General features: G+C 47.6%; 1 protein-coding gene across 2 annotated transcripts in view; it reads left to right on the forward strand.

Annotated features, from left to right (window-relative positions):
- Positions 1-7,308: 7,308 nt before the first annotated feature.
- itpr2 (inositol 1,4,5-trisphosphate receptor, type 2) overlaps positions 7,309-21,259 on the forward strand; it is a 74,819-nt gene continuing 60,868 nt past the window's right edge. For both annotated transcript variants that reach the window (XM_030365129.1, XM_030365130.1), the window contains exons 1-5: positions 7,309-7,674; positions 11,381-11,451; positions 12,038-12,156; positions 12,255-12,341; positions 14,439-14,597. In XM_030365129.1, the coding sequence (XP_030220989.1) occupies positions 7,571-7,674; positions 11,381-11,451; positions 12,038-12,156; positions 12,255-12,341; positions 14,439-14,597 (540 nt within the window). In that variant the 5' untranslated portion in view covers positions 7,309-7,570. The remainder of the gene's footprint in view (positions 7,675-11,380; positions 11,452-12,037; positions 12,157-12,254; positions 12,342-14,438; positions 14,598-21,259) is intronic.

A 21,259-nucleotide genomic window follows, 5' to 3' on the forward strand; every position in this document is an offset into this window, starting at 1 on the left:
TTCACAACTTCAGGTGGTGAATAATTTTTGATAATTCACCGTTGCTAAGCATACAATGACTGCTGTCAAGTTGTTTTTCTGACGCATCACTCCGCAAGTAGTCCGGTAACTTGTCAACCCCAGCGTCCTCGGTTGCTAAGCGACATCAACGTCTTTGGCTGACAATTTCTCTGTTGAACAACACTACGAATGCTGGTAACAAATAAATTGTAAAAAGTATTTTTTTTGTTTTGGCAAGTACCCGTGTAATAAGCGGGATAATGTATAGAACGTCGCTGGCCATTTACATTATCTCTTACAGAAACAAGCACTAGAAAGGCAGACGTGTTCCTCTAACACATAAGATTGAACCAGAGGGTATTGCTTAAGCACGAAAACCTCCAAATACACATTTATGTTTATTCTACCATATAATAAACAGAAGAAGAGCGTCTGTCTTGCGACCGTTACCTGCGTGGCGTGCCGTGAACGATGCCGAGTAAAAGTTCTGTATGGAACTCGTTTGATAAAATAAACGTTAACGAAGTACAGTGCAAATCATGTTGAGGAAAGCTGGCATATCACGGATCGACCACAACCATGCACAACCACCTAAGATCAAAGTACCCAAGCACTACCAGGGGTCCATCTACAGGTCAGCGGTTGGCTTGCGGTTGGTTAACTTGCGGTTGGTCACAAGTTATTTTATTTGCTTTTAGTTTTCTTGGTTGTTATTTAGAAAAATTTCCTGTAAATATTTTTTTCTGAGATTGGCTAACTTTTTGGTTAGACCACGCACGTTGGATGCTAGGCTGGCAGAGAAAAATGCTCTCTTGCTCTCCAAGATGATCGCGAAAGACATGCTACTAGGGCTGTACGGTATGGACTAAAATGTATATCACGGTATGATTTGAGGAATAGACGGTAACGGTATTATATCACGGTATGTTAATTGTATCTTCTAATTTCGATATAAATGCCTCTGAAGGGGTAAAATACTGGAAAGGCAGCAAAGCCGCATAAAAAAAAATTAAAATCTTTTCTCAAGTTACTTCCATCTCTGAAAAACACTAATGTTTAATAGTATGGATTTGTTTCTCCACTTGCTTGCGGACCTTGCCGTATAGTTTTGGCATCTCAATTTGGCTGAAGTGTGTGCGGGCATGTAACGCGTACCTGGGATCGAGTGTTTTGACCATCTCTTCATCTCCTTTCTATCGACATTTTGAAAGGGAACCATGTCCTTAGACAGGTAAACAGTAACAACGTTTGTCATCTCGTTCCACCACTGGCGTTTTGTTGTAAGGACTGGCTTACAAAATGCCTGCGGAAGCATTGTCTGATTGCAGAGACGGCTTCACGCTACCAGCGTCTGTCTCGTACGTTGTGGAATGAGAGCTTGTGAAGGGACTATTGCGCAAGCACGCAGGAGCGCTTGCTGCGCACCTGCGCACCTGCGTACTTGCGCAATAGCATACTGCCTGAGAAGGCAGTATCGCTGTCAATCTGTCCCTGGGAAAAGTAACGTGGTGCCGAATTGAAAAAGGAACTATGTTTCATTACCATATTTTCAGTAGTTGCTCGTAACTTTACTTTTTACATGAAAAAGTAGTTAGGGAACTGTATTAACGCATTACTTACTTTGTTACGCGTTAGACACTACATTGTCTACTGGTCACACCGGTCCCGAGGTAACGTCAAAATCCATACCGTAGCGCAAATTCACACCGGTATACCTTCAGCACCGTTTATACCGTACACCCCTACATGCTACCCATCCGTTTCGTTGGGTTCTAGTACACCATCTAGAAAGACAGTCACTTCTAGACTCGAAAATGTATATGATGATGGTGCAAGCGATCTACACACCCAAATAGCAAGTGCCAAGAAAGTGTCACTGACGACAGATGCGTGGACAGCACTGACAACCGAGTCCAATCTCACAATCACCACTCACTACATAAATGAGAGGTGCACAGTGCTGTTCTTCAGACCAAAGCCATGTCAGAATGGCATACGGCTGAAAATCTTTCAGCCGTATTTTGTGCTCACAAACGTGGCGGATCACTGGTATGGCGAAACATTAGTGCCATAATTCACTTATGTGATAAAAGATGCATTCGGGCGTATTATATTATTCCACACGCCTAGATATTAACTGCGAGCGCGCAAATTATCTCTGCGCGCGCAAAACAGCCTCTCGCGCGCGCAAATTACCTCAGCGCGCGCAAAACCACCTCTCGCACGCGCAAATTACCTCAGCGCGCGCAAAACCTCTCGCGAAAGATGTTTTACGCTCTCGCTCGAATTTAATTTTGGCACTATGGGGGAGGGAACCAAGGCAGGGCGGGCTTTCCTATGATTGGCCGTTTCTGAAGCGCGATATTTGATTGACAGCCCTCCTCAGCCCTCCTCTCATTCAATTCTGAATTGTACAGTAAATGGCTGAAAAGATAGTTACGTATTGTAACTCCAGATTCTATGAGTATAGGCGCAGCCTTTTAAGTGTCGGCCTCATTGTCCTTTAAATAGCTGAAGAAAAGCTGTTTATTGGGAGCAGAACGTCCGCCGGCGCCCGACTATATCTGTGAAATGCGGACGTCGTTGAGGCACGCCGCACGCGGACGTAATTGAGGCCCACGCTGTTGGTGGTCGGGGATTACACATTTTTCAGTGCTACGGCTCACGCCTAGGGATAACCCAATAGCGATAGCCTTTAAAGGCTGCGCCTATACTCATAGAATCTAGAGTTACAATAAGTAACTATCGTTTCAGCCATTTACTGTACAATTCAGAATTGAATGTGAGGAGGGCTGTCAATCAAATATCGCGCTTCAGAAACGGCCAATCATAGGAAAGCCCGCCCTGCCTTGGTTCCCTCCCCCATAGTGCCAAAATTAAATTCGAGCGAGAGCGTAAAAACATCTTTCGCGAGAGGTTTTGCGCGCGCTAAGGTAATTTGCGCGCGCGAGAGGCTGTTTTGCGCGCGCAGAGATAATTTGCGCGCTCGCAGTTAATATCTACGCGTGTGGAATAATATAATACGCCCGAATGCATCTTTTATCACATTAGTGAATTATGGCACTAATGTGTCGCCATACGAACCGTCAGCTAAAAAAACAAGGAGTGATTGCCTGTCTGCATCTGCAATTGCGGTACTGTTTGGCGAAGATTACAGAAGGGAAACAGTGCCACACACAACCAAGCGAAATAATTACTGCCAGGATATATGCCCTCCTCTCCACATCGACCCCATGACCTGGTGGAAAGCCAATGACTGCAAATATCCCCGCCTGGCAAAATTGCAAACACATACTTGGGTGTGACTGCTACGTCAGTGCCATCAGAGCGAGTGATCTCCACAGCTGGACTAATTGCCAACAGATTGCGCACCCATCTTCATCCTGAACATGTGGATATATTCATTTTTGAACAAAAATATGGCATAGATAGTGCTAGACTATGAACACTTTCTTTCGTTATTAAAACTATTTGTAAAAGAAAAGTTAACGTTTACGCTATATTGCCAACAACTGTGTTCCGCTAACCTACGCCTAAAATCATAATTGCATAGCACATTTTCGTATGAACAATTAATTTTGATACAGAACGAAACAATGGATGTAAATATACATTTATAAATAGAGATTTTTTTATTTTCACCGTCATGCAGGCTGTAATGTAAAATAAATAAATAGCGATCTGTTTTCGGCGCATGTAGGCCTATCTGCCTAGGCCAACGTTTATATAATTTGGATGATGAGTGTTGATGGCGCAGTTGTTTAAATAAACAGATTGATTTAATGTTTAATGTTTCTGAGGTGCTTGGGTGCATGCGTGGGGGGGTTCTTGGTTGACCGATTTCAAATATTATTCAAATACTTCTCAGCGAATATCGAATAGTATTTTTGCCAGAGATGCACATCCCTACTCAGTTTCTTTGCCATATAAATATTGGTGGAATCTTTGGCATGCAAGGACTATGCTCAAACACTTTATCTCGATTTGAGCATAGCTCTGCTCCGTTTACATCAGGGCTCTCGAGGCAAAAGCCACAGGCTGCCCCCCTTGCAGCATGCAGCATCCCAGCCCATTCATACTGGCAACACTCTGGACAGTGACAGGCTCTGTGTCTTTGTCCAGGAGCCTGGGGAGTGGCTCACAGACCTCCGAGAGCTTTGGCAGGAATTTTGTGAGGTATGTCAAAAACCCAAAGAAGCGCTGCACAGCTTTTGCATCCGTAGGAGTCGGCATCTCCAACACAGCCCGTGTTTTCTCTGTGTCGATCTTCAGTCCTTCCAAGGACAGCATGTGTCCGTGGAAGTGGACCGCTTTAAGTTTGAACTGCAGCTTGCGCTCGCTCAGTCTCAGCTTCACAGCTGTGCATCGCTCCATGAGAGCACGCAGGTTGTTTTCATGGTCCCGTTCTGCAACCTCCTCCGCGTTGCCTCACCCAGCCACCAGGATGTCATCGGCTATTGGTTCAATGCCAGCCAGGCCTGCTAGCAGTTCATGCTGTTTGCGTTGGTAGATCTCCGGTGCTACAGAGACACCGAATGGGAGTTTGAGCCACCTCAATGTGGCCCCACGGTGTCCAGAAGATCTGGCGGCTGCCTTCCTCATCGAGCCTGCACTGTAGTAAGGCGCTGCGAGCATCCACCAGTATAGAAATACAAGCCTTGGGTAGCTTGTACAACACATCCTCCAGCGTTGGCATGTGATATTGATACCTCAGCAATGCTTGCTTAAGGGGTTTGGGTCGATCCACAGTCTTTTTTTTTCTGGTTTTGCAACAAGTCACCACGTTACTTATCCAAGCCGTGGGCTCGCTCACTGGTGTGATATTGCCTGCATATGTGCCTGTCTAGCTCTTCCTTGACCTTCCCCCTCAACGCTACCAGAAAATTTTGAGGTGCACATTGTACAGGAGTATATTGTACATTTTGCTCAAAGTGTATTTCATCTGGGACTGACCCGATTGGGTCCATGAAGATGTCCAGTGTAGTTGGTTAGCAGCTGCTCTAACCACCACCCCCCCCCCCCCCCCCCCCCCCCCCCCCCCCCCTGCCTCCATGGTTGAAAAAGTGCCCTCAAGATTGGCGAATACGAGAGAAAGTGCCTTATTAGCTGCCCTTTACATTTGAAAAAAAATATTTGGTGCCCTCTGGTGCCCCTTCATACAATAAATTATGAAGATGAGCCCTCTAGAACAAGAAAATTCGATAAAGTGCCTCAATGAGTGCCCTCTTGATGCCCTTACATTGCCTCCATGGTTGAAAAAGTGCCCTCTAGAGTGGTGAATACGAGAGAAAGTGCCATACATGATGCATCATAGCTTTTGGCACGCTGGTTGGGCCCCCTGTTGTACAGAATGTGCCCTTTTTATTTTTCCGCCCCTGCCCTACAAATAGTCGGAGTCCGCCACTGGCCATGTCTGGTCTGTACCAGGGTGGTGGTGACGTATAACATTCGCGTCGAGAGCAGTTAAGAGCTGTAGTTCACAAAGCGGCCTCACACACAACCTGACATTATCAAACTTCTTTGCATATTTATTTTGTTTTCTTTGCATGAAAAATTATCATATAAATCAACCACTGGTCTCACAGGAATCCGTGAAATGACTACGGACGAATAACTCGAAATCCGTGGACACATCACGGAAACACGCCGATTTCCGTGATGTGGCCACGGAATTCGCTCCAATGCAAGTTAATGACGCTGATGTTCCGTGGCTCACACACAGATCCCCGTTTCAACGAGCGAGTCGACCACGGGGTCTTAACTCAAAACCCGGGGTGGTCTCACTGAAACACATAGATTGTCCTTGTTGTGTCCACGGAAGTTGCTAGGGAATAATGTCAGAAAATGAGGAATAATGCAAGTAAATCACAATGATATTCCGTGGCACACAAACAGATTCCCGTTTCAATCTGTGTGTGTGCTCCCGTTTCAATCTGTGTGTGTGCCACATGTGACCACAGCGGGGGCTTAACTCAAAATCCGTGGTGGTCTGACGGAATCACTTCAATTGTCCGTGATGTGGCCACGGAATTTGCTCCAATGCAAGTAAATGACACTGTTACTCCGTGGCTCACACACGGATATCGGCGTGTTTCCGTGATGTGGCCACGGATTTCGAGTTAAGCGTCCGACCGTAGTCATTTCACGGATTCCTGTGAGACCAGGTTGAAATCAACAAACAACATATGTGTAATCCAGGGCATATAAAGACTGGGAAGAGAAAATAATTACTATCGCTCAATTGAAACCCATTCATATTTTACGATCTCAAAGGTCCCATGGCCATGGGGGTCTATGGGTCTACCGGAAATGGCGGACTTACGAGCTCTATACTCAACATAACAAATATTCACACGTATGTTTAGTTCAGAAGACCTCCTTCTGAGGCCATCGTTTGTTAGAAGCAGACCATGTCCATTTTAAGGACCCCCAACCCAGAGCCCAACCATGCCCGGCGCTATATGACGCCCTAGGCGAGATTTCCGAGGGGGGGGGGGGGGGCTTCAGTGATGGTTTCAATAACAATTCAATAGCTGTGGTTCCCCCGTTCCCCCCGTTCTACATTACATTTCGAAACGTGTTTGGCCAGCATGTTTTATTTCGCTTGCTTCATTACAATTCATTCATTCATTAATTAAGGCCGCCACCAGGGGGCGCCACCAACGCCTTTGTCGCCCCCAACGCTTTTGCCGCCCTAGCGACCGCCTAGTTCGCCTATGCCTAGCGCCGGCCCTGCCCCCAACATACAGCCTATGGCCTTAACACGACACTATTGAACATGGTGGTATAATATCTATTTTATCCTGTATTGTCTTGAAGTTATAATCATATAACTATGACATGTCATCAAACCAAAAATGATACAATTATCACAGCATCCTTAACTTTTCACGTTGCCACTCTCTTCTCCCCTTTCAGATCGTCGTGATCTTTAACATGTTGAGATGGTGTCGCTGTTAGATCACAGACACCAGTAACATGGTGCCGATGGGGTTTCCATATTTGGTTATTAGACCCATTTACTAGATCCTACATCCTGTCATGCACTACTCCGGTTAGTGCCCCCCCAACACACACACACACACACACACACACACACACACACACACACACACACACACACACACACACACACACACACACACACACACACACACACACACACACACACACACACACACACACACACACACACAATTCGCTCAAGTTATAAAGGTTATCCACAAAAGTAGTTGAATGCAGAATAAAGTAAATAAGCTTCCTGAGTGACTGAGTGTGACTGTGTCGTGAAGTCTGACAGCCAGTCTCCTCCCCCCGACATACAGGAAGAGCTGCGAGTAGAACACGAAGTAGAACCAGTCCAAAACAACGCGTTCTGACCAAACTACACCCCCCTTTGTGTTGTCCTCCACACCGCCGTCCGGGAGAAGGACGGGTCGGGTCTCCATGTATGCATGCGGGATATACTGTCAAAATCCGTTTTAGAAGGAGGATTACCAAACTGGAGACGGTTTAACTCGTGGGCTGCCTCACCAAAATCTGGACTGCCCAGTTAAATGGAAAGTCTTAAATGAACTGTGCCATGTCGGAACACAGGTCCAGCTTCCTCCACATCGGAGACATCGTGTCTCTGTACGCCGAGGGCTCGGTGCATGGCTTCATCAGCACTCTGGGGTAGGTCCTTCAGCGACCACTTTACACCGAGAGGTGGGCTGCTTTATCGGCGGACTATTTCATAATATTATAGGCCTACTATACTGGCGGGTGTATATATATATATATATATATATATATATATATATATACACCCGCCATAGTATAGTATAATATTATTATAATAATAGATATATGGCCTGTCGTAGTTTGCTCAAGGGGGAACTGCTCAGAGAGGTTCTGGCAAGGCCCTGTCAAGAGCTTCTACCAAACGGTTAATGCTCAGCAGTTCCACTGGTAACTGTTAGGAAGTGCTCTGCGGTTACACTGGGATGCAAATGACGCAGGAATGCAAATCATTTGGGGTTTAAGTCACTTATGACTGCCACCCGGAGAGTAAAGTTAAGTGGTGTTTGACAACTCTTCAGCTCGTCTTCTAATTGGAAGAAAGGTCATCTGCTGCCCACAGGAGGAGTCATTATCAATAGCCTGTTAAAAACCTTTTACTTATTTTTTATTCCACTTTCAATATAAAATTACAAACACTCACTTCACGTGAATTCTAATTGTAGATATGAATATGTACATGTTGGTTTATTGTTTATCATATGAGATCACTCAGAGAAAGTAGGTCATTACATGTCGTTAAGTTAAATCCTTTATGCAAAATCGAAGCCTTTAAACACAAGGTGTGTTATCCCTTTTTTAACATTCACTAACTAAGCTAAGTTAATCAGAAACGGCCAAGGTGACCTGTCTTCTCAGTTCTCCCTTCAAAACGGTTCTGTGGCCTCAGACAGTGCAAGGTGGAACCAGGTCCAAGGTGGAACAAGGTCCTGGTGCCCTGCCCACTGGTCCTCCAGAGAGCTGGAGATCTTGTTGGCTTTTATTCAAACTGCTCGACCCTATGCCAGTCCTGTCATAGTTGTCTGCTCTAGTAGTAGCATGAGTAGACATGAACTGCCGGACCTGTTCTGTGGAAAATACAACAGGATTGCAACACAGGGCTGATGCCAATGTTTTGAGGCCAGAGAGGCCACACAGGTTTTAAAATGCTAAGTGCATAGCACCTCGCTGCATGTGGGCAGCTCCATGGGTGGCTTTCTTATCGTATCATCAGCCACTGGTGAGCGGATGATGTTTGATTTGTAGAACTTTAAAGGAACCTTTAACGTGGCCGACTGGTCGCTAAAGCCTACAAGGGCTCACAAACCCTGGCAGAGAACAGATAGTATTTAGCACCCAGAGACAACATACTACCCTTCTTAAGCACAGTGTAATGCAACCTCGGCTGCACACACACTGCACAAAGCCCATGTTTGCTTAGGATAATTCCAAATCTGCACGTCTTGAGCTGTGAACACTTCAGGTTTGCTTTTCTAAGGGGACAAACACGCTCCTTATACATGTATGGTCAGGATATGCAGATATTATATCTTTTGTTTTTGTGATTTGTGTTTTTGATGTGGACATGCGAATGGGGAATGATGGGTTTACAATTCTATGGAAATAATGTCTACACAAATTAATAGCATGCTTCCGGACTACCTTTTATAATCTTTTCAACTACATAGAGATGAAACGTTCACACACATAATGAAACAAAATAAATTATAAAAGTAAACAACACTATTTTTCAAATTTGAAAAAAAAATGTAACAGTGCAGATCCTTAGCCAATCCAATCCAGCCAATCCATTAGTATTTGCTGGTCCACAGGTCGGTTGTTACTGTGTATTGGAAGCCACCGATCAGCTGGAGCTCAACACTATATCCAGGGAGGAGGGGGGCCTTTTCGGACCACCACCACGTAATGGTGCTATGTTCGTACTGTGGTTTTGTGTGAGAATGACGTAAAATACTGCCCTAAGTAATTAGCGCTTGGGAGACTAGAGGGAAATATCTATTCATAGACACTATTGTCTCGTCCCCAAACATATATTAATATTGATAGACTGATTGATAGCCTTGACATCCTCCAAACATGAAAGTAAGTCAAGCATTTCAAAACTATGATTGGTTTTGATCCATTGACAAATGCCTCATATCTATATTTAACCTTCTCACAGTGTTTTGTTGGGTAATGACTTGCTGCTAGTTTATGTTTAACTCTGTTCTTGTTTGAGGGCTGCTGGTTGGCAGGTGAAAACAAACCAAGAAAGTTTCTGTTATTTTTTTCTCTTTTCTCCGTCTTGGTTGGGATGTGAGAATTTGTGGTTAATTATTTATGAGCTCTAATGACTTCTACCTGCCTTTCCTGTTAGCCTTCCTGTTTAGGAGTTTCACACTCAGTGGTACTTCCTATTGGATCCTAGTGTTGCTGACTGATAGGTTTCTCAGCCCGTGAGTGGTCTAAGGTCCTGCGGGCGTCATGGCACACAAGGAAGCGAGAAGCATTCTGACGCCTTCCAGCTGTGTATGAATTGGGGAAATTGTGTGATGAGTCACCTCCTTGTTTTTTGCCTAATGAATGGAATGGCCTATGCATGTCCCACTGCTGTGCTCCAACACTGGGTGTAATGGTTTCTTTGTGACACAGCTGACCAATTGTCAGATAGTAAAGAGTTAAGCTTGTCTCTGTGAAAGTACCTGTGTGGTTCTTGTTCATGAAAAACACGACTGAGAGATTGAGATTGATTTTAATACCAAAGAACTCATAAGAACAGCTAACAAAACCATAATATGCCTCCCATCTTCTACTGTTTTAGATGTTTGTTTCGGTGGTTTCAGGAGGCATGTGCAAAGCATACTCTAGTACTACACGGCTATGAGAACCTTTTCGATACACGACTTCCGAACAGTCACCATGAGGCTTTCAGTTGGCGCAGAACCTTAAGGTTTACGTCTTTACTATTTAACATAGCTGGATCACATCCATGGCTAACATAAAGTGTACAATAGACGTGTACCTTGTGAATTCTCTCTGGTTCCTGGCTCCTTGAGGGACAGTCCAAAAGGCCAGAGTGGTGGAAACCTTATCAAGCAGATGCCAGTGTGTAGTTATCATGTACACACAGAAGCTCCCATGTCTTCCTGTAGTGACAAGGCTTCCCGTCTCAGATCCACGTACCACTCAGAGGTTAAACCCTTCTAATGCTCACTGCTATATAAGCTTCATGAATTGGTTGATTATATCACTTGAAGAAAAAATGTAAATATATGTTGATCTATTGAACCTGGAGGGGTAGGTTCAATAGATCGCTTGAAAAATATAAATCCGAAGATATATCTAGCATGGAAATCGACGCATATGCCTGGGTGTCTCGTTGATATCCTCCAAAAAGCAGAGAGAACTCCTCCCCATGAGAGACCACCTCCCCAAGGCCTCCAGGCCAACAGAGGGGGCCTGGAGGTCTAAGAGCCCTTTATTTATAAGGGATGGGGACAATGTTTTGTACCAAGTCTGGTGTTGTACATCACTGGCCATAGTTTTCTCTTTTTTTTATATTTAAATTTGAAAGAATATCTTTTTTGTTGGTATTGAGCCAAGTCTCCAGTTCAGAGAAATGTATTCATGTTCAACAGAAATGACCCAGTTTCACCGTATCCCTGTCAAACCAGACATATAAAGTGTGTGTGTGTGTGTGTGTGTGTGCGTGTGCGTGTGCGTGTGCGTGTGCGTGTGCGTGCGTGCGTGCGTGCGTGCGTGCGTGCGTGCGTGCGTGCGTGCGTGCGTGCGTGCGTTGAAATGGGAGGTGAAGTATTCTAAATGTTTTTCTTCTCTCCAGGTTGGTGGACGACCGTTGTGTGGTCCAACCAGAGGCCGGAGACCTGGCCAACCCACCCAAGAAATTCAGAGGTGTGCGTGCATGTGCGGCCTCTTACTCAAATTATTGTATACACACTCCAATGGAAGGAGTATACTGTATACACACTCCGCCATAGGTCACCATTGGACACTTTTTGTGTCCAATGGTGACCTATGTTCTACCAAAGTGAGGTTCCTTTCATGTGTGTAACCTTCTAGTCCTTCTAGGAACTCTTTCATGTATGTCCTCCTCGTATGTTGCACCCCCTCGCCCCCAGACTCATCAGAAAGGAACGTTCATAGAGTTTTGGGGAGACTGGAAAAATCACAGGATTTTCCTCCTGTTTTATTTTAGTAAAAGTGAAATGCATTGATTATTATGTTGATGGACATATAAGGCATGTTACAACGTTTTAAACCAAAGAAAACGACTCTATACACTATAATAAAGATGTCATTAATAAATTATGATGATATGTATGATCACTTTAATTTTCCTAAGGTAGTTTATGGGTGGTTTCTTGTTACCGTTTCATACTTGTCTTTGTTGCTTTCCTTTATGATTCATGTGAAGCCCTTTGTGGCTCTGAGGTCTCCACGTTGACACAGCCAATGACACACAGCCTTCTCTCCCCAGACTGCCTCTTCAAGGTGTGTCCCATGAACAGGTACTCGGCCCAGAAGCAGTTCTGGAAGGCCAAGCAGGGGAAGCAAGGGAACACCAACACACAGGGAGAGCTCTTCAAGAAGCTACAGGTGTCCCACCGCCCTGAAAACACTTCATGATTACACCTTCAATACAAGAAGTGTTCTTCTATGTTCATATGAAAAAATAATGTTGTTCCATTACCCAGCATGCAGCAGAGTTGGAGCAGAAGCAGAACGATTCGGAGAACAAGAAGCTCCTGGGGGAAGTGGTTAAATACAGTAATGTTGTTCAGGTACTTGTTCAGGTTCAGGTACTATTATCTCAAACATGTCACCTCCTCCACTTCTACTCCTTTTTTGTTTCTGTTGACCAAGGTTGTGTCTCTCAAAGCCAAAGCTTGACATCTAGATGTAGTACTGCTGTACATTTAAAAGAAACACTACCTGCCTTTAAACAACGTATACTTTCTTATGTATGGAGTTACAGTACATTAGGCTGTCTACGGTCGGCAGAATACATGAAGGAGGCGTAAACATTTCAATCACAAGGCAAAACACCACCATAATAATGATATTAATTCCACAAGAGTGAAGTATGTTATTGATATCCAAGAATATTCCCTATGAAAGTATGAAATGTCATATCATAGAGCAGGTATATTAATACATATATGACGCACAAGGCTTTTGTAGGAAAGATGCCCTGTATGTCAATATTTTGCATGGAAGTACCTCAAATGCACAGTGATAAAGTGAACAGTATCTAATCCGGTCAGTAGCTGGTGACATCTGATGCTCAGAATGTCTAACTCTGATGTGTTGTCATAAAGAGTGTTATCAGTTCCATCGTTACACCACAAAGTACTTGATGGTATGATGTTCAAGTGTACAGCGTTGATAAAACCCTTTTATAAGACATTCTACATATATCTCTTGGATAAATAAAACCTTGAAAAAACAACCAACCTTGGACTGATTAAAGTGAGCTGGTCCCTGGTATTTAAAGGGAACTGGTCCCTGGTATTTAAAGTAAACTGGTACCTGGTATTTAAAGTGAACTGGTACCTGGTATTTAAAGTGAACTGGTCCCTTGTATTGGAAGTGAACTGGTCTCTGGTATTTAAAGTATACTTGTCCATGGTATTGAAAGTGAACTTGTCCCTGGTATTTAAAGTGAACTGGTACATGGTATTTAAAGTTAACTGGTACCTGGTATTTAAAGTGAACTGGTCCCTGGTATTGGAAATGAACTGGTACCTGGTATTTAAAGTGTACTGGTCCCTGATATTGAAAGTGAACTTTCCCTGCTATTGGAAGTGAACTGGTCCCTGGTATTTAAAGTGAACTGGTCCCTGCTATTGGAAGTGAACTGGTCCCTGCTATTGGAAGTGAACTGGTATTGGAAGTAGAGATTTTTGTATGGTCACTGGTCCCTGCGGTTGTAATTGGTATTGAAAGGTCACTGGTTCCTGGTGTTGTAACTGGTATTTCAAGGTCCCTGGTGTTGTGACTGGCATTGTAAGGTCAATGGTGCTGTAACTGGTATTGAAAGGTCACTGGTGTTGTAACTGGTATTGAAAGGTCACTGGTTCCTGGTGTTGTAACTGGTATTGCAAGGTCCCTGGTGTTGTGACTGGCATTGTAAGGTCCCTGGTGTTGTAACTGGTATTGAAAGGTCACTGGTGTTGTAACTGGTATTGAAAGGTCACTGGTGCCCGGTGTTGTAACTGGTATTGTAAGGTCCCTGGTGTTGTAACTGGTATTGTATGGTCATTGGTTCCTGGTGTTGTAACTGGTATTGTAAGGTTCCTGGGGTTGTAACTGGTATTGTAAGGACCCTGGTGTTGTTACTGGTATTGTATGGTCACTGGTTCCTGGTGTTGTAACTGGTATTGTAAGGTCCCTGGTTTTGTAACTGGTATTGTAAGGTCCCTGGTGCCTGGTGTTGTAACTGGTATTGTAAGGTCCCTGGTGTTGTAACTGGTATTGTAAGGTTCCTTGGGTTGTAACTGGTATTGTAAGGTCCCTGGTATTGTAACTGGTATTGTATGGTCACTGGTTCCTGGTGTATTTTAAGGTCACTGGTTTTGTAACTGGTATTGAAAGGTTCCTGGTGTTGTAACTGGTATTGTAAGGTCCCTGGTGTTGTAACTGATATTGTTTGGTCATTGGTTCCTGGTGTTGTAACTGGTATTGTAAGGTTCCTGGGGTTGTAAGTGGTATTTTAAGGCCTATCCCTGGTGTTGTATTGTATGGTCACTGGTTCCTGGTGTTGTAACTGGTATTTTAAGGTTACTTGTGTTGTAACTGGTATTTTGAGGTTACTGGTGTTGTAACTGGTATTGTAAGGTTCCTGATGTTGTCATTTTAAGGTAACTGGTGTTTTTCAGCTGCTGCACATCAAGTCCAACAAGTACCTGACGGTGAACAAGCGGCTCCCGGCGCTGCTGGAGAAGAACGCCATGCGGGTGTCCCTGGACCCGGCGGGCAACGAGGGCTCCTGGTTCTACATCCAGCCCTTCTGGAAGCTCCGCAGCGAGGGCGACAACGTAGGTACCGGGGGTCCCATGGGTGACCATCACTGGGAGGAACGTACACTCAATCGGGACGGGCTCTGGGACACAGGTATTTTTTGGATTTTCTGGAGCCATAAAGGTTGGACACTGGTGGTAAAATGCTACTACTACTACAACATCATAATAATAATAATAATAATAATAATAATAATATACACACATATTCAATGATTGGATTATTTTTAATTGAATGTGGCCCAGTCAGCAAGACTATGGACATAAAGGATTTCTGGCCTTGTATCTTTAACCCAGGACTACAAAGATGTAGCTTAGCATCGGATACGGATCGCAGACTGCAGTCAGTCTGAACCGTTCAGTTGGCCTTAGATTTCCAAGGGGCATCACCAAGGGGCGCAGACAACAATGCCTCTGGAGGCCATTGAATAGGCATACAACCAATCAGAGCAAGGGTACTGGTGATGTAGCACTGAGCCACGAAGCTAAGCTTTAAGTGTGGTTGTTTGGTCTTCTTTTAGTGAAAATATACCATCCAGTTCGTTGAACACTGTCTCGATAGCGGAATAAACCAACCGTTCTGCATCAGCAGAAGCCATTTTTGTTGTTGAAATGCCTCTAACTGCGCTCCTACACGTCATCGTTTTCATCCAGCCTCCTTTCAGATAAACGGTTGTGATTGGTCGGCCTTTCTCATACCGGGCAGTCATGTTTTTGTATGGGAGGGGAGCCAGACCTTATCTGCAGAGCAAATTAAACGATAGTTACGTATGTAACTACGGTTCTATGAATTCCGGATGACCGCCAGAGGCGGTGCTTTAGCACTGTATGTTCCATCTCGCGCATGTGCAGGTCGAGTAATTATACCAAAAAAGTCACCTGTGACACCTGGGTGACCCGAGAAAGTCTATATATTCCGGAGTCACCCGAGGTTCTGTTCCAACTGGATCTTCTCGCGGAATCTGAGAAGTCTGAGTGACAGAGAACTCTGGCGGTCATCCGTAATTCATAGAACCGTAGTTACATACGTAACTATCGTTCTATTTCATTCCTACTGACCGCCAGAGGCGGTGCTTGAGCACTGGATGACTAATACCAAAAAGGTCACGAAGAGTGCTCACCAATCAAGGGCTCGAAACCGTCGACAAGACAGCCGTCGCCACAGGATGAGGAGCAGCGACATTAACCCTGTACTATCGGGCAAACGTACATGATGAGGACCATGTAGCCGCGGAGCAAATGTCCTGAAGTGGAACCCCCTTCAAGGCAGCCCATGATGTAGCCATACTCCTGGTAGAGTGGCACTTAACGGCCAAGGGCACAGGGAGCTCCTGTGCCCTATAGGCATTCAAGACCACATCCACAACCCAGTGGGAGAGTCTCTGTTTCGACAGGGCAGCCCCCTTCCTGCAGCCCCCGTAACAGACAAAGAGGTTATCCGTCTTACGCAAGCTGGTTGTCGCTTCAACATATGCCCTAAGCGCCCGCACCGGGCACAACAGGTCTGACACTCTTTCTGCACCCCCTGGAGAGCCTGGGGGATTGAAAGCAGCCAACTCGATTGACTGGTTTACATGATGGGGAGACAATCGTTTGGGTAGGAAGGATGGGTTCGGCCAGAGCACCACTCCTGACCCATCTGCGTGCCAGCGCAAACACGCCTGGCTCACTGACAAGGCATGGAGTTCACGACCCGTTTTGCAGTTGCAATGGCAAGGAGAAATGCCGTCTTCATGGACAGCCGCGTCAGGTCTGCCTGACTTAGTGGCTCAAATGGGGGTAGACATAAGGACCTCAGAGCTACTTGCAGGTCCCATGATGGTGCCCTCAGGGATCGCGGCGGTTGAAGCCTCTGGGCTCCCTTCAGAAACTGCCTGATTAGGTAGTGGGACCCTACCGTCTGGTTATCCACCCTTGCGTGTGTGGCTGAGATCGCGGCCATATAAACACGCAGGGTAGACGCAGCTCTTCTGTTGTCCAACACAGACTGCAGAAAGTGTAGTATCACTACCACTGAGCAAGTCTCCGGGACTTCGCCCCGCGGCACGCACCACTGTGAAAACAACTTCCACCTGTTTGCATAGAGCAACCGAGTGGAGGGTGACCTTGAACTAAAAATAGTACGGACGACTGACTGGTCGCAAGACGTCAGTAGTGGGTCCTGGCTCTCAGGGGCCACACGCACAGCCGCAGGCGGCCCGGATTCGTGTGCCATATGCGTCCGCCTACCTGAGACAGAAGGTCCCGTCTCTCTGGGAGGCACCAAGGCTCTCCGTTGAGGAGTTTCAGTAACAGTGGGAACCATGGCCTTCCTGGCCAATATGGAGCCACCAGAAGTAGGCTGTGACAGCCACGCTGGACCCTGTCCAGCGTTGCCAGTAAAAGGGGAATTGGGGGAAATGCATAAAGCAGGCTGTCTGGCCAGGCATGAGCCAGAGCGTCCTGCCCTAGGGGACTGGTCCTCTCCGTCAAGGAGAACCAAAGGGGACAGTGGGTGGTCTCTTCGGAAGCAAAGAGATCCGCCACTGCCCTGCCATACCTGTCCCAAATCATCCCCACCACCTCCGGATGGAGTCTCCACTCTCCGGGGGGTGGCCCTTGGCGAGAGAGAAGGTCTGCCGCTGTGTTCCAGACACCTGGAACATGGACAGCCCTCAGGCTTAGAAAATGGGGGAACGCCCACGGAGGAGCCTTTGCGTGACCCGCAGGCTCTGCCTCGATCTGGTGCCCCCCTGATGGTTGACGTGGTAGACTGTGGAGGTGTTGTCTATCCGGACAAGAACATGTCGGTCCCTCAGAACTGGAAGGAAGTGCCTGAGAGCTAAGAACACCGCAAGGAGTTCCAGTACATTTATATGCTCCAGTCTCTGCTGGGCATCCCACTGGCCTCCGACAGTCCTGCACTGCCATACTGCACCCCAGCCGGAAAGGGAGGCGTCCGTCTCCACAACCTCCCGCCGGGAAGCTATCCTCCCTAAGGGCGACCCCGCAATCAGGTATGCCCTCTCTCTCCAGGGTCTGAGGGCCCGAAGGCACCGCCCAGACACCCTGACCATCTTGCGTCTCTGCCACTTGGGGTCCAAGTGGAGACCATTCACCCAGATCTGAAGGGGACGCAATTCCAGAAGGCCTAGTGGGACCACCATGGATGCTGAGGTCAGCATACCTATCAGTCGAAGGAAGAGGCTGTATTCCAGCAACTTCCCCCGCCTGAAGCGCTGTAGCAGCTGCAGAATGGTAGCTACGCGCTTTGGAGAGAGGCAGGCTCGCATGGCCACCGAGTCGAGCACCAGCCCCAGATAGCTCACAACCCGACATGGTGTAAGGTTGCTCTTGGTCAAGTTCCCCATAAGGCCAAGCCGGTCCACATGGCTGAGGAGCATGGCTGTGTCCCTGACCGCCTGCTCCTGAGTTGGGGAAATGACTAACCAGTCGTCCAGGTATGGCAGTATCGCCATACCTGTGGCCTGTAATGGTGACAGGGCTGCTGCTACACACCGTGTAAATATACGCGGGGCAAGAGACAGCCCGAACGGAAGAACCCTGAACTGGTACACCTTGCCCAGAAAAGCAAAGCGGAGGAACCGCCTGTGACGTTGGGTAATAGGGACGTGAAAGTAAGTGTCTTTCAGGTCTATTGATACGAACCAGTCCCCCTGAGCGATAGCCTGGAGGACGTCCGCAACACGCAGCATGTGGAAGGGAAGAACCTTGAGGAACTGATTCAGCCCTCTCAAGTCCAGAATGGGGCGAAACCCGCCATCCTTCTTCGGTACCAGAAAGTAGGTTGAGTAGAACCCATCGAGCTGTTCTTGTGGTTCTACTACTTCGATAGCACCCTTCCTAAGGAGGGTGGCTACTTCCTGTCTCAGGACCAGGGATCTGTTGGGATTGGTGACCACGGTAACCTTGATCCCGCTGAAAGTTGGGGGCCGGCGTCGGAATTGTAGTGTGTACCTGTTAGATAGCGTGGACACTATCCAAGGGTCTGTGGTCTGCTCTTGCCAGTAGCTCAAGTGCTGCTGAGAAAAGCGTCCGACGACCGGCCCTTGGACTTCAGTACCTACCCCCCCTGCCCCTAGGGGCCCTGGGGGGGCGGCGACTGGGCGACGAACCTCTTGGTGCCTGAAATGCCACCCGTGGCGCAGAGCTACGGCGCTGGTCAGCCCGTGCTGAGAAGTGCTGACCCTCGATTTTGTCCACCTGAACGTGGTTGAGAGCTATAGGCACGGGGTACCGCAGAGGCCCCCGGCCTAGAATGAAGCAGAGGTGCACGCCGTAAGCTAGCAAACTGCTGGCTAGCCTGGTCAACCTGTACACTTCGCTCCAGGGCCTGAAGAGCAGCTGGCCCAAATGTCTGGCCTGGGACCACTGGAAGAGAACGGAGGGTCCGTCGACACACCTCCGAAAGTGGTGACTGCGCCAGCCAAACCTGGCGGCGCGCTAATGTAACAGTTGACATTAACCTGCCTAGCTCCCTAGTCATGTAAGCAAAAGTTTGCAGTGAAGCATCACTGAGGGTCTGTGCTGAAGGATCAGCACCTGACCCACGTATAGTCTGAGACAGCGCCAGAACGATGTGAGAAAGCGAATACCCAAGACGTCCCACACGGGCAGCAATGTTGTAACTCCTGGTAAGGAGTTCATCTGTAATCCGGCACTGGGGCCGAGGGCAGCGCGCATCGGTTCTCAGAGCCTCGTCCGGGGAGTCAACCAGGGACGCTATAGCAGGCTCAATCGGAGCTAACCGGTCCAAGCCATAAGAATCGGCAGTGGCCATAGTTGCCAGACCTCTGCTATCACTAGTGTGATGGGAGAGAGCCCTTGAATCTGGCCAGCATCTATGAAGCTCTGCGATGTATGGCTCAGAGGGGGGCAAGGAGAAAACGGAAGGTTGAGCGGCCTGTGGAAAAAAGGCGTTCACAGGTGCAGATGAAACAGGAGCTTCATCCAACCCCAGTCTTGCCAGGGCCATGCGCACGGCTGGTCTAACAGTGTCACAGCCGGACACTGACCCTCTAGCCGAGCCGCCCAGAGACCCTTGAGAGAACGCCTGAGAGGGAAGGGCCGCTTGCTCTTCCTCCTCTGCAAAGACGCTACAGGACGCAGCTGTAGACAGCATGTCATCCTCTGTATAAGTGGGTTGCGCAGCCGCAGGGGCCGCGGCTGGTACACCCTGAGCTGGTTGGAGGTTCTGTAGGAGGGCTTTAATCTGAGCAACCTCATCCGAGAGCTTATCCACTTGGTTCCCCAAGTTTTCGACCTTACGGGACTTCCCGGGGGGTCCCCCAGCTGCGTCTGGTGCCACTAGGACCAAGACCCGAAGGGGGCAACCCTGGTCTGCCCTCCACCTCAGCCAACCTAGCTAGCCTCAGTGCATGAGGCATGAAACTACAGTTCATGCACGGGTTATCTGACACTGCTTCCCTGAGGTGTTCAACCCCGAGACACGCAGGGCACTGGTCATGGCCATCCTCCGCCTGCAGGGAGGCCATTCAGGCGACACAACTATGGGCGCTTAGCATGTCGGCAAATTAATTGCAAGCTAATTAATCAGTAGGCAAGGCAATCGAGCTTTAGGCGAGAGCACCCGAGCAACGACGCGACACCCCGACAATAACAGTGACGGTAAGCTACAGGCGAGAGCACCCGAGCGACGCGACACCCCGACAATAACAGTGACGGCAAGCCTTGGAAACCCAAGCAGCCCACTGGAGAGAAAATAAACACAGGCTAGGCAATCGAGTTTTAGGCGAGGGCACCCAAGCAACGACGCGACAGCCCGACAATAACAGTGACGGCGAGCTACGGGCGAGAGCACCCGAGTGACGCGACACTCTGACAATAACAGTGACGGCGAGCCTTGGAAACCCAAGCAGCCCACTGGAGAGCAAATTAACACAGGCTAGGCAATCGAGCTTTAGGCGAGAGCACCCGAGCAACGACGCGACACCCCGGCAAGAACACAGTGACGGCGAGCCTTGGTAATCCAAGCAGCCCACCAGAGAGCAATCAGCGCAGGCTAGGCAATCAAGCTACAGGCGAGAGCACCCGAGCAATAATGCGCCCGACAATAAAGTGACGGCGCCAGGAAAATACAGTGACGGCTTTTGGAAACCCAAGCCACTCACTGGCGATTAATCAAAGAGCGCAACTGGCTAAATAAATACAGTGACGGCGGCTTGGACCCCAAGCCGCGCACTGGCGCATACAAATGAGCAACCGGGCTTAGGCGAACGCACCCGAGAAACGGTGCGAGACCGAAAGAATAACACAGCGACTGAAAATCTAGCCGCCAATTAATGCTCTAAGCAAATTAAAGCAAAGGGTAGAAAGGTGATATCAGCTGCCGCGCTAGCCGACGGATAGTCGACTACGCGTAGCCTACACACTTTACTCACCCCTGCCGAAATCAAACAAATTGCAAGTCGCAGCCCTTGGTGGACGAATTTAAATCGAGGCACCAACCCTTGGGTTTCAAGGCTACTTGCGACAAGCTAATATGGTATCTCTTACAACAAACAATGTTTGTGTGTAGAAGGATAGAAGGAACAGAACCTCGGGTGACTCCGGAATATATAGACTTTCTCGGTTCACCCAGGTGTCACAGGTGACTTATTTGGTGTAATTACTCGACCTGCGCATGCGCGAGATGAAACATCCAGTGCTAAAGCAGTAGG

The sequence above is a fragment of the Gadus morhua genome, chromosome 9, assembly GCF_902167405.1.
Source record: "Gadus morhua chromosome 9, gadMor3.0, whole genome shotgun sequence".
Lineage (NCBI taxonomy): Eukaryota > Metazoa > Chordata > Actinopteri > Gadiformes > Gadidae > Gadus > Gadus morhua.